General features: G+C 55.7%; 1 protein-coding gene across 1 annotated transcript; it reads right to left on the bottom strand.

The window, feature by feature from the left end:
* Positions 1–440: 440 nt before the first annotated feature.
* CADM3 (cell adhesion molecule 3) lies at positions 441–11,722 on the bottom strand. Its single transcript, XM_062511306.1, has 9 exons — positions 11,699–11,722; positions 8,735–8,867; positions 7,270–7,422; positions 5,771–5,908; positions 5,129–5,299; positions 4,398–4,488; positions 3,767–3,936; positions 1,287–1,412; positions 441–559 (listed from the first exon to the last, which is right to left on the bottom strand). Exons 1-9 carry the CDS (start codon positions 11,720–11,722, stop codon positions 441–443), a joined length of 1,125 nt encoding a protein of 374 aa, XP_062367290.1.
* Between the last annotated feature and the right edge of the window lie 1,823 nt (positions 11,723–13,545).

The raw sequence follows: 13,545 nt of genomic DNA, 5'->3' as shown, positions 1-13,545 counted from the left end.
AAACGGAGAGAAACAAAGGGAAGAGCTACATCAACCCCAGCCCAACACCCCAACCAAGTGCCCGAAGCAAAGAGCAGCCACAAAACCAAAAGCAAAAAAGGTCCAAAGGAAGAAGGAAGAAGTCGCTCACTCACGGGTTGGTCTGTGGGTTCGGGGCGTGGGGATGGAGGTGCAAGCAAGCAAACGGGGCCGGGGCTCTCGCTGTCGGAGTGAACGATTTGTACAAGTTCAAGAAGCGTCAGCAGCGCCTCGAGGCCGGTGGCTCTCCCTGCTCTCTGTCCCGCCATCCCTCTGTCCGTCCGTCCGCCCGTGCCGGGCGCCAGAGAAAATCTGTTGGGTTTTGTGGGGTTTGTGGTCTGGTTGCCGTTGCCATCGGGGTTCTCTTGGCTCCATTTCTCTCTCTCTCTCTCTCTCTTTCTCTCTCTCTCTCTCTGACCCCTTTAGATGAAATATTCCTTCTTGTCATCGCCACCGGCCTGGCCGCCCTCGGCGTTGATGATGGCGGTGTCGGCGTCCGGAGCATCGTCCGAGCCCTTGGCCTCGTGGGTCAGGTATGTGCCTGAAGGAGGGGGGGGAACAGGGCTGGGGGTCATGGGGGACTCTGCCAGCACCCCCTCCCACACAACCAGGGGGAGGTTGGGCTGCCTGGAGGGTTCCATTTGGCTTGGCTGCAATGGAAAAGTCACTGGGATTGGGATGGAATGGAAGAGGATGTAGACTGGCTGGGGATGCTCAAGGCTTTTGTAGCAGTGTCCACTTGTAGAGTGACCACTGCCAGCCGGGCTCCTGCCCCCACCCACCCCTCCTGGAAAAGCAGGGGGTCCCAGCTGCCCCCAGAGCAGGGTGGGGGGCTCTACTCACACATCACCATAGGGGATGGCCGATGGCGAGGTGTCACCGTGTCCCCAGGGCTTGGGCACAAACCTGCTGGGCATGAAAAGGGCAGGTGGAGGGAAAGGAGGAGGAGGAAGGCAGAGGGAGCAGCAGGAAGAGGGAGGAGGTGAGATTGACAATCCCAGGACAGCGTGTATGGAGCAGAGATGGAGAACAGGGGTGGGAACTGCCTCCTTCTGGTGCTGCCCAGCTCCAAGCATTCTCTGAGACATTCCTGACATTCCTGCCACGGGCACGACCCCCCAGACCCTCTCAGGACTCAGGAAGGGCTGCAGGACCGGGAGCTGCCTCCCTTCACCTCCTGCTGCTCCTTTGCTCCAGGGACACAGCCCCGAGACCCCCGAGGGGTGCTGGCTCCTCGTGCCCCCCCTGCAACTCCCACCAGGCTGTACCTTTGTGCCTGATCAGGTAATGTCCCAGCACGATGAGGAGGCTGAGCAGCAGGAAGACGATGACAGCCACCACCCCGCCGATCATCGCGTGGTAGGTGCTGGAGGTCGAGGGCACTGGGCTGGCATCTGCCCAAGCAGGGAGAGAGAAAAGAGAGGAGGAGCTGAGACCCTGCAGGGGAGCAGAGGCTGCTGCTCCGCCCCCACAAGGGTTCCATCCTGTGCCAGCAGCTCCATCCTGCTGTGGATCGTGGGAGCAAGAACAAGGAGAGGCAGCGGGGGAAGCAAAGGGGCAATCCCATCCTCCATGGTGAGGTTTTGGCACCAAAAAGGGAGGATGAGCAGGTTTGGGTGGAAGGTGACATGCAGGCTTGCACGGCCACAGAGAGGTGACGGCATCCCAAGGACAGCAAGACCCCAAAGCTGGTCTCAAGTCAGCCACATCCTGTCCTGGATCCATGCTGGAATCCTGTGGTAGCCCTGGGGCACAGCAACAAATCCTCCTCCCACTGTGCCCCATCAGCTCAGGTTGGGGACAGAACCACATTTGGAAAGGACAAGGTGGGGGAGACACAGGGGAAGCAGCAGGACAGAGGGACAACACATGACACGGACACACAGGACAAGGGGCAGCTCGAGGAGCTGCTGCCACAACCCACTGGGAACAGCCCAGGGCTCCTGCTGGAAAACACCAAAATCCACACACACCAAGGGACTGGAGCCAGGCTGGGCACCTGGCAGGGCTGTCCCCAGCCAGGGCTGGGCCACCATCCTCCTGTGGAGCTTCTCGGGCCGGGCTGGGCCACAAAGAGAGAGAAAAGGAGCTTACGGTACCTTGGATGAGAGCTGGAGTGAAGGATGGAGCGGAGGCCATGGAAGCATGAGAGATGGGCTGGGAAGGGCCCGGCGGAGGGGCTGGAGTGGAGTGAACGTGTGGGGTGGGGAGCTGGGGAACATCTGGGGAGGACAACAAAAACACAGGACACCAATCAACGCCGGGAAGGGCCAGCGAGATGACAGAGCCTGGTGGGGGGACTCTGGGGGGGACCCTCCATGACCCCACAGACTCCTCTGCTTCTGCCACCAAACTTTGGGACACTGTGACCATCTTTCCCCATCTCTGCCAGACCCTGGTTACCCCCTGGGGCTGCACAGCAGGGAAGTGTCACCCACCACGAGGTGCCACCTGCATTCTCCTGTGCACATCCTTGGGGACCAGGGCAGGGCTGGCACCAAGTTGGGTGAGCTGGAAGGTTCAGCTGGGCATGGAGGTGGCTCCCAGTGCCTGTGACATGAGCGGCTTTAGGGACAAAAGTGGGAATTCCACAGAGGGAACCAAGCCTGGATACAGAGCTTGTCAGCTGTGACAGGGTGGTGACACCAGGTGGGCAAGGGACAGTGGCTGCCACCTCTCATGGACAGCATAAGGCACCCGGGGTGAGCTCCTGGATGGGTGCAGAGAGCTCAGGGTGCTCACAAGACACCACACAGGAGACAGGGGGAACACACAAAGGGTGACACAGGAGTGACTGCACAGGGCTGGGTATCTGGGGGCTCGTTGTGGGCAGGCTGAGGGAGGGAGAGGACACAGGAGACAAAGTGCCTGAGGTGCCACTGCTGCCTCCACACTGCAGGGGAAGGATGGTGAGTGCCCAAGAGGGAGGGAAAGGAGCCAGGAAAGGGAAAAGCTGGAGCAGTGGAACAGGGAAAGTCCAAGGCTGGGCGAGAGAGATGGAGAGAGGTTGGGAGGAGAGCAGGAACAGCGCAAATCCAAGGAAAAATCACAGGAAAAGGGGATCATTGTGTGAGGAAGGGCTGGGAAGGGCACTGGGAGCTGGGATGGCAGCCAGGGGTGGGCACTGGCAGCACCACGCAGCACAAACAGCATGGCATGGGGACATGGGGACACACACACACAGAGCCCTGTCCCACGTGTGACACAGCAGGACATGGGGACACACAAACACACACAGCCCTGTCCCACGTGTGACACAGGACACAGGGACACACAAACACACAGAGCCCTGTCCCACGTGTGACACAAGACACGGGGACACACACACACACACAGAGCCCTGTCCCACGTGTGACACAGGACACAGGGACACACAAGCACACAGAGCCCTGTCCCACGTGTGACACAGGACACGGGGACACACACACACAGAGCCCTGTCCCACGTGTGACACAGGACATGGGGACACACACACAGCCCTGTCCCACAAGTGACACAGGACATGGGGACGCACACACTCACACAGAGCCCTGTCCCACGTGTGATACACAACACGGGGACACAGTGACAAGCAGAGCACAGTCAGGGCAGGCAGAGGACAGCACCATGTTGGGCGTGGCAGGACGTGCTCTTTCCCACCCAAGCACGGGTGTCAGGGGTGACAGGGTGACACTCTCCCGGCACACAGGATGCAGTGACCCCTCTGCACTCATCCGTGTGTCCCTTCTGCAGGACACTGGCCACTCACCGCTGACATCCAGGTTGTACTTGGCCACCACGCTGCCCATGGAGCTGGTGGCCGTGCACACGTAGGTGCCACTGTCACTCTTGTTGAGGAAGGGGAAGATGAGGACGCTGTCCGAGCTGAGCTGCAGGGGAGCGTCGCTGCCCTCCTTCTCCCAGAGGAACTCCTGCGGGCTGAGACATGGCACGGGGGTCAGCGCCCCAGCATTTCCCAGGGAAAATTTAATTTAGGGATGGATCAGGACAGATCTGCTGCTCCAGAGAGGACAGAGGGATCAGCACCTTGGGATTTCCCAGGGAAATTTTACTTAGTGACGATCCAGGATGGATCTGCTGCTCTAGAGAGGACAGAGGGATCAGCACCCTGGGATTTCCCAGGGAAATTTTATTTAGGGACGAGCCAGGATGGATCTGCTGCTCCAGAGAGGACAGAGGGATCAGCACCCTGGGATTTCCCAGGGAAATTTTATTTAGGGACGAGCCAGGATGGATCTGCTGCTCCAGGACAGGACAAGAGGCTCAATCTGCTCCCAAAACCTGCCCAGCACCTCCTGCCCAGCTCCGGGTGGGGCTGCCTGTGGGAGAGGAGGTTGGCCAGGGCCTGAGGAGGAGGAGGGAGGTGAGGAAGGCCTTACATGGGGTTGCCCTGCCCGTCGCACTGCAGCTGCAGCTTCTCCCCCTCCCGCGGGTACTGTGGGTGGGGCTCGATCTTCGCTGTCGGCTTGTCTGGAAAAATGGGAGAGGAAGAGCAGGGTGAGCACCTGGCACACCAAATCCTGACATGGTATCCCATATCCCGGCCCTGGCAACCCAAATCCACTCCTGGAACCCCAGATCATACACCTGGCACTCCAAATCCTGCCCCTGCTACTCCAAATCCTGCCCCAAAATCCTAAATCCTGTACCTGGTACTCCAAATCCTGCCTCTGGCACCCCAAATCTTGCCCTGGCATCCCAAATCTTGCCCCTGGCACCCCAAATCCCGCCCCTGGAACCCCAAATCCCACCCCTGGAACCCCAAATCCCACCCCTGGGCCAGTTCTGGATGTTCAGGGTTGTGGGGTGACAGCAGCCAGGGGTGGGGGCAGCACTGGGGGGGGTGCTCCCATGTCCCTCACCTCATCACCACCACAGGAAACAAGGAAAGGGGAACGGGGACAGGATGAGGGAAGTGGTGCAGCCATGGAGCAGGCACAAAGTCTCTGGGAGATGAGGACAAGCAGGACAGGAGTGGGAAGCTGAGCAGGGAAGTGTCCTGTGGGTGACAGGACGACGCTGGTTGCGTGTCCCTGAACACATCAGGCCACCTGTGTGGGGTCTGCTGAACCTCCATCCCACCCCCCCCCCCAAATGTCCCCCCACGTACAGTGGACCTGCAGCTTCTGTGTGGTTGACCTCTCTGAGTTCTGCAGGGACTCGTGGTCCACTGTGCAGGTGACCTCGACCTCATTGTCCTCCTTGGTGACACGGAACTCCACCCTGCTGGTCACTGTGAAGGTTTTGCCATTGGGGTCCTCCACCACCTCAGTGCCCGAGTCTGTGGGGACAGGGGACAGTCAGAGCTGAGGGACACAGACCCTGATGTCACACTGAGCTGGAAAATCTGTTTCCTTTGTGTGTTTTTTAATCCTGGCTCATAGTAAAGACAGAAGAGACTCCAAACAAATTAATTAATTAAGTGGTGCAAAAACACCATGGTTACATATAGGTAATGAGGGGATGGGATCTGGGAGCTGATGGTGGGGAGGGGATGGGATCAGTGGGATCACTGGGATGGGATGGGATGGGATGGGATGGGATGGGATGGGATGGGATGGGATGGGATGGGATGGGATGGGATGGGATCAATGCGATGGGATCAGTGGGAGGAGACGGGATAGGATCAATGGGGTGGATGGAATAGGATGGGATCAATGGGATGGGATGGGATCAATGGGATGCTGGTGTGGCACAGAGCACCCTCCAGTCCCCCCGTGGTGTCCCCAGCCCCCAGGACAGGGCCACCCACCCTTGATCTCCCTGTTGCCCTTCCTCCAGCGCAGCTGTGCCGCGGGTTTGCTGCCGGAGGAGCGGCAGATGAGCCGGGCCACCTTCTCCTCATCAATGGGCTGCTCGTGGCCGAAGATCTGGGGCTTCTGGGGGATTCCTGCAGGAGGAGACAAAAACCACAACTCTGTCAGCTGGGCGTGCACTGCCACCACGAAGTGTGACACAGGTGTTGGATCACAGAAATCTGGGATTTTTGAGATTTCTGACTCCCTGGAGAACACTGCTTTTAACCTGAGGCCTTGGGGAAGGCTGCCAAATTTGAGCAATGGAGTTAAAATAACAGGTGTGCAGTTAAATAGAAATGTGTGATTTCACATGGTGAAGGGTTTTAAATTTGAGGGTTTTATAATATAGTAATAGATATGGGACAAGATGGAGGGTTTTGGTTGTTTTTTTTTTTTTTTTTTTTTCCAGTGCTCATCTTCCTTCTTCTTCATGATTTCAGGTCGTAGTTTTTGGTTGGACAGTCAGTGCTGCACTGATGGTCATGGGAATTTAATTATTGGGTTAAAAGTATAAATAATATAGGTGTTAATTCTCTATTGGACTGCTTAGCTTTCAGAGACCTTGTAGCAGCTGGATTCATCTCCATTTTGCTCACTTTTAGCTGGTAGCTAGAAGTGTTGCAGAACTTTCTGTACTTTTGGTAAGATTTAATAAACAACCAAGCCCAAACACTTGAAAATCCCTTTCCTTCGTGTGTTTTTTAACCCTGGCTCTGAGTGAAAACAGAAGAGACTCCAAACCATTAATTAAGTTGTGCAAAAACACCACAGGTAATCCAGTGAGGTAATGGGATCTGGGAGCTGATGGTGGGTGGGGATGGGATGGGATGGGATGGGATGGGATGGGATGGGATGGGATGGAAACAATGGTTTCAGGGGAATGGGATGGAATCAGTGGAATGGGATGGGTTCAGTGGGATGGGATGGGATCCGTGGGATGGGAACGGGATGGGAATGGGATGAGATGGCATCAGTGGGATGGATGGGATGGAAACGATGGGATGGAAACAATGGGTTCAGTGGGATGGGATGGGATGGGATGGGATGGGATGGGATGGGATGGGATGGGATGGGATGGGATGGGATGGGATGGGATGGGATGGGATGGGATGGGATGGAATGGGATGGGATGGAACGGGATGGGATGGAATCAGTGGAATGGGATGGGTTCAGTGGGATGGGATCCGTGGGATGGGATCCGTGGGATGGGATGGGATGGGAACGGGATGGGAACAGGATGGGAACGGGATGGGAACAGGATGGGAACAGGATGGGATGGGAACGGGATGAGATGGCATCGATGGGATGGATGGGATTGAAACGATGGGATGGAAACAATGGGTTCAGTGGGATGGGATGGGATGGGATGGGATGGGATGGGATGGGATGGGATGGGATGGGATGGGATGGGATGGGATGGGATGGGAAGCAGGGCACTGTCCCCCTGTCCTACCCAGCACGGTGACCAGTGCCTTGGCTGTCCTCACGGGCATGGTGAAGATGGAGCAGGTGTACTCGCCCTCGTCGGCCAGCACCACGTCGCTGATGCTGATGGTCAGCTCGTTGGGGGTGGATCTCTCCAGCTGGATCCGGTTATCCCGCAGGGCTGGGGAAAACGGACAACGGCTTCAGGGCTGCTCCGGGGCAAAATGTGGGAAAAAAATCTGGGGAATATCCGGGAAAAATCCAGGAATTCTGGGGAAAATCTGGGAAAAAAAATCCGGGAATTCTGGGGAAAGTCTCGGAAAAAATCCGGGAAAAATCTGGGGATTCTGAGAAAATCTGGGGAAAATCTGGGAAAAATCTGGGGAAAATCCGTGGAAAAATCCATGGGAAATCCAGGAATAACCCGGGCATTCTTAGAAAACCTGGGAAAAATCTGGGAATTCTGAGAAAATCTGGAAAAAATTTGGGAATGCTGAGAAAATCTGGGAAAAATCCAGGAATTCTGGGAAAATCCATGGAAAATCTGGGAATTGTTGGAAAATCTGGGAAAAATCTGGGAAAAATCCATGGAAAAATCCATGGAAAAATCCATGGAAAAATCCATGGAAACATCCATGGAATAACCCGGGAATTCTTAGAAAATCTGGGAAAAAAATCTAGGAATTCTGAGAAAATCTGGGAAAAATATGGGAATTCTGGGAAAATCCATGGAAAATCCGGGATTAAAGCAGGAATTCTTGGAAAATCTGGGAAAAGCATGGGAATTCTGAGAAAATTTGGGAAAAATCTGAGAAAAATCCAGGGAAATCCAGGGAAAATCTGGGCATTCTGGGAAAAAACCAGGAAAAATCTGGAAATTCAGGTAAAATCAGGGAATAAAACAGGAATTCTTGGAAAATCTGGGAATTATGAGAAAATCTGGGAAAAATCTGGGAAAATCTGGGAAAGTCCATGGAATAATCTGGGAATTCTTAGTAAATCTAAGAAAAATCCATGGAAAAAATCCATGAAAAAATCCTTGGAAAAATCCACGGGAAAATCCAGGAATTCTTGGAAAATCTGGGGAAATATCTGCAGAAAATCTGGGAATTCTGGGAAAATCCAGGAATAAACCAGGAATTCTTGAAAAATCAGGGAAAAATCTGGGAATGCTGAGAAAATCTGAGAAAAAACTGGGAAAAATCTGGGAAAATCTATGGAAAATATAGGAATAAACTGGGAATTCTTGGAAAATCTGGGAATTCTGAGAAAATCTGGGGAAAATCTGGGGAAAATCTGGGGAAAATCTGGGGAAAATCTGGGGAAAATCTGGGGAAAATCTGGAAATTCTGAGAAAATCTGGGAAAAATTTGGGAAAAATCTGGGAAAAAAACCCAATCCTGGGGTGGTAGCATCAGGGGATGTCACCCTCTGAGGCTGCTCCCTGCTGTCCCCTCATGGCTCCATCCTCGCTTCCAGATCTGGGTTTTTACCTCGTTTTTCCCCGAAGTACAGGGTCTGCTGGGCAGGGTTGGACCACTGGAGCGAGGAATCATCGGGATCCTCCACCTGGCACTTGAGCACCACCGTGCCCCCGGCCACCACGGTCTCGTCCGACGTCGTGGGCTGGCTCTCTGCATGGACAGGGGGAATTAGGGGGGTCCTGGGTGTCACCTCCCTCCAGAGAATCCCCAAAGGAACAGCACTGTCCCCAAAAGCCACCTGAGCGCAGCTCTGCACGCGTCCCTGGCGCACACATGGTTTGTTTTTTTTTTTCTCCTGTGATGTTATTCCCCAGCACGGAATCAAGCTGGGATGGGTCTTGTCGCCCCACCTGCAGCACCCACGGGGACAGGGGACACTGCTGTCCCCACTGTTCCCAGGCTGCCAGAGGATGCTGACACGAGCAGGGGGATCCAGGATGCAGCAGCAGAGCCTGGCACTGGCTGGAGACACCCAGAGAGGCATCGAGCCCTGCCCCACAGCCCTGGGGCTCCATGCCAGGCACTCCTGGGATGCTCCATTCACCACCTCCACCCCCAGCCCGTGGAGTGCCACCTGTGGGGTGGCAGTGTCCCCTCCCAGTGCCACTCCTTGCTCCGTGTTCCCCCCCACCAGGCTGTGTTCCCTCAGCTCCTCCTCCTTCCCTTCATTCGGGCAGCCCAAGGGCAGGGAAGAGCAGCTCCAGGATCAGATAACCCCCCACCGTCCCAAGGACAGTTATTTTTGGGAAGTGGAACTGCAGAGGGACAAGGAGGACATGGCACAATCCCCAGGCCAAACAAATGGAGAGGAAGGAACACGGGGAGGGCTGGAAGCACCTGAATTTCCTTATTTTCCACACAGAAGATGAAGGGAAACTGATCCTTTTGCTCCCATCACGAACTCCCCAGAGCTGTCTCAGGAAGGTTTTGGAGGAGGGCAGGACAAGGTTGCTGAGCCTTTCCTGTTGAAGTCCAGAAAGGCTGGGCTGGAAGTGGCCAAGGAAGGAATTTTTAGGAAGGAAATCCCTGCTGTGAGGGTGGGGAGGCCCTGGCACAGGGTGCCCAGAGAAGCTGTGGCTGCCCCTGGATCCCTGGAAGTGTCCAAGGCCAGGCTGGGCAGGGCTTGGAGCAGCCTGGGATGGTGGCTGGACACTGGAAGGCCCAGGAGATTGGACAGGATGAACTCTAGATCTCTTCAACCCAAACCAGTCTGGGATTCCATTACCCCCTTCCTGCCCAGGATTTCCACAGAAGCATCAAACTGGGATTTAAAACATTCCCAGTGTAAAGAGCCTTCATCCCTAGGAATCTCTCCATCACCAGCACTCAGTTTCATCCTCACTTTCCAAGTTTCTCCTGCTCTTTGCTCTTCCCTGCCTCATGCCCTGCTCTCCCCAGGCCCTGGCATGGCAGGAGCTGAGCAGGGACCCCCATGCTGGGGATGGCACAGGATGAGCAGGACCCCAGCAGCCCCAGGGGACACATCCCTGTCACATCTCCGCTCTACCCTGGGAATCCACCCCTCGGCTTGTTTTAATTTGGTTAAGGAGCCTTTGTGCTGCTACACCCTAATTAGGGGATTAGGCCTTTCCAAGCGACTGTTGTCCAAACTCCAGCTCGAGGACAGGGGTCTGACACCCACGCAATTAACACAATTACCACCCTAACCCCGGGCTTGGCCTTATTAAGGAATTAATGTGGGGAGATGTTAGACACATCAAGGATGCCACCCCCACCCTGGGGGACACCATGGGGACACCCTGGAGGGGACATTCCCCTCACCTCTCCCCTGGGACCCCACCCTCGGACCAACCACTTCCCTTCCCCATCCCAGGCTCTGCCAGGATATCCTGGGTGGGGGACACAGCCCCCAGAGCCCCCCCACCCCCGGCATGACCCAGATCCCCAGGGGGCTCCACACCCACTGGAACAGATGGGAATGGCCAGGATTTAATCAAACCCCAACAGCTGGAACCTGCTGGAAGTGACAGAATAGGGGCAGAGCTGGGAGAGGAGGGGGCACAGCACACCCAGAGCAGCAGGACCCACCCCGGGGGTCTCTCCGGGCACAAGCTGCCGTGCCAAGGTTTGGATGGAGGCTCACAATGGAGCCACAGAATTCCAGAATGGTTTGGGCTGGAAAAAAACCCATCAGTTCTAACCCCCTTCGGAAGGCAGGGACACCTTCCACTATCCCACGTTGCTCCAAGCTCCATCCAGCCTGGCTTTGGATATTTCCAGGGATGGAGCAGCCACAGCTTCTCAGGGCACACTGTGCCAGGGCCTCCCCACCCTCACAAGGAGGAATTTCTTCCCAAAATCCCAACTAAATCCAACCCAGCAGCACCAGCCTGACACAGCCCAGCACACCCCCGGGGGTGTCCTAGACAGACCCAGGGGTCTGGAAGCAGGGACTGGCCCCGGGTACCACCCCTCTGCAGCCAAGCTCCAGGGCTGTCCTGGCACAAAAAGCTGGGACAGGTGCTGGATACTCCAGGAGCATCCGCCCTGCCCATGCCAGCACAGGGCTGTGCCACCTGACAGGGCTGGCATTGTCCCCTCACCTCCCTCTGTGACACTGCCACGGCCAAAGCACGGCCTGGGGGCTGCAGGGACCCCCCTCAAACCCCACCCACAAGGAGCACAAGTTATTTCCAGGTGAGGGCTGGGGACATCCCTCTCCCTGGAACCATCCAGAGGGACTAAACTTGGCACAGATCCAGCCCTGGATCCAGGGACAGGCAGAGCAACCTCAGGCTTCCCCAAAACCAGCCCAGAAAAGCTCTGCCAAACCCTGTGTAAAACCCAGAGCTGCTGCCCGTGTTTATTTGTGCTCCCCGTTGGTGCAGCAGAGAAAAAAAAAAAATCAATATTTCATTAATTAAAGCCATGCACATTTGCAGAGGGGCTGCATTCATATTTATGAGGGGGAAAAAATGCTGTGGAAAGATGATGTAGAAAAATGATGCTGACGTCTCTGCTCCTAGAGCCCAGCATGAGTATCCCCATCCAGCCCAAAACTCTGCAGCTCTGAGTGTCCAGCCCCAGGATGACCCCACATGGAAAAATTTATCTTTTGCATCCCAGGAATCCTGCAACACAGCCACGGCGCTGCCTGCACCTGGAGCATCCTCAGGGAAGCAGGGAGAGAGGCCTGGGAAAAGCCCAGCAGCTGCGGGGGGGGTGAGACTGGAGCTGCAGGAACCTCTCCAGGGAATGTCCATCCCCATCCCAGCTTTTTTCCAGGCTGTGAAAGCATCTCTGTGGCAGAAATAAGCCCAGGGAAAACCACCCACTGCTCCAAGCCCTCCAACGCTTCTGGTTCACAGTCATGTCCCAAAAAACATTTCTCATTTCCCTCCTTCTTTCCCCCCAGAAAAAAACCCTTCTTATTTCCCTCCTTCTTTCCTATTTACTCTGGGTTCAGCATCACAAAGATTCGATTCATCCCCGTGGGCACAGATGTTTTCCAAGGCGCCTTATTCTCCTCTCCAAGGACTTTGTGTTCCAGGAATTCCCTCCACAGCTCCATCCCGAGCCCTGGGCATCTTTCCTGCGGCAGTCCTTGCAGGGAAGCAGCCCTGGCAGGGCGGAAATTTTGAACTCACAGATCAGGAAGGCACAGACATCTGCTGTGCACATCCCTTGGAAGCTGATTTTAGCAGGGTGTGAATCCACAGTCTGGAGTATCCAGAGCTCAAATTCCAGGAGGCAGCTCCAGATTTCCCAGGAGAGGGAAACCCGCTCCTGTTTGGGTGCATCTGTTCTGTTCCACGTCAGATCCGGTGTCACCGGTGCTGTGACAGTGATAGGACACATCCCATCCCTCTGGCAGCTGCCAGGTGCCTCCTGCAACTCCAGGGAGGGCTGCTTCCCCAATCCAGTGGCATCCAGGTGTCCCTTGTGGTTGTAGGGTCTATCCAGACTGTCCCCAAGGGGCAGATCCGGGAAGGGAGCAGGTGGAGGCCAGGCTGGAGCAGGCTCTGAGCACAAGGTGGAGGTGGGAGGGATCCAGGCTGATCCAGGACAGGGCTCCACGTGGGGGCATCCCTGTGTGGTGTCACCTGGCTGTGCTCTGGCTACAGCCAGGATGCAGGAGCTGCAGAATCCAGGGTGTTCCTGTTTTCTTCACAGGGATAAATCCATCCAGTAACTCCACTGGTGCCTAAAATTCCTTCTGGCAGCTCCCACCTTTGCACCTCCAGCCCCCACAGCCACTCCCCTCCGAGCTGTCCCTCCCACAGGGTGAAGGCTCGATCCCAGGGTGACAGGGACTGTCACAGGAATGCAAACGTTCCCTAAACGTGGGAAACACAGCCCTGAGTGTGCTGTGACCTGTCACTGCTCCAGGGCTCCCTGTGCCTGTGAGATCCAGAGCTTCGTGAGGGATCCCAGTGTCCCAGCAGGATGGGGGTCTCACTCCTTGTGAGTGGGATGTGGTGACTCCAGGAGCTTCACACCTTCCTACATGAAACCCCCTCACCCCAAACACCAAATTCCAGAAGATTTCTCTGTAAATGAACATTCCTGGGAAGGGGCACAGCAAGAGGATGCAGTTTTCTCATCACCTCCTGCTCTGAACCTTGGGCTCTCCCAAGGTATGGGAAGCCCCCAGGTGCAGGGTCCTGGTCTGAGGGGCACTGCCATGATCCCAGGCACCTCTGAAGCTGCATCTGTGACCAGAGGGACATTGTCACCTCCTGCCAGACCTGCTCTGCTGGTGACACCTGACCAGAATTCAGCAGCTGAGCCACAGCCAGCAATTAGCATCAATCAACAGCTCCAGAAAGGCTGATTCCAAGTGCTCTGGGACCACAGGA

Source organism: Cinclus cinclus, chromosome 31, assembly GCF_963662255.1.
Source record: "Cinclus cinclus chromosome 31, bCinCin1.1, whole genome shotgun sequence".
NCBI lineage: Eukaryota > Metazoa > Chordata > Aves > Passeriformes > Cinclidae > Cinclus > Cinclus cinclus.
Note: the sequence above shows the minus strand (reverse complement) of the source record. Positions and strands in the feature narration are given on the sequence as shown.

Coding starts and splice junctions, on each gene's coding strand:
- CADM3 (XM_062511306.1), bottom strand. CDS start 11,722: ATGCTGGGCTCTAGGAGCAGAGAC. Junction 5,300..5,770: donor GGGCAACAGGGAGATCAAGG/GTGGGTGGCCCT, acceptor CTGTCCCCACAG/ACTCGGGCACTGAGGTGGTG. Junction 560..1,286: donor TTACCTGATCAGGCACAAAG/GTACAGCCTGGT, acceptor CCCCTCCTTCAG/GCACATACCTGACCCACGAG.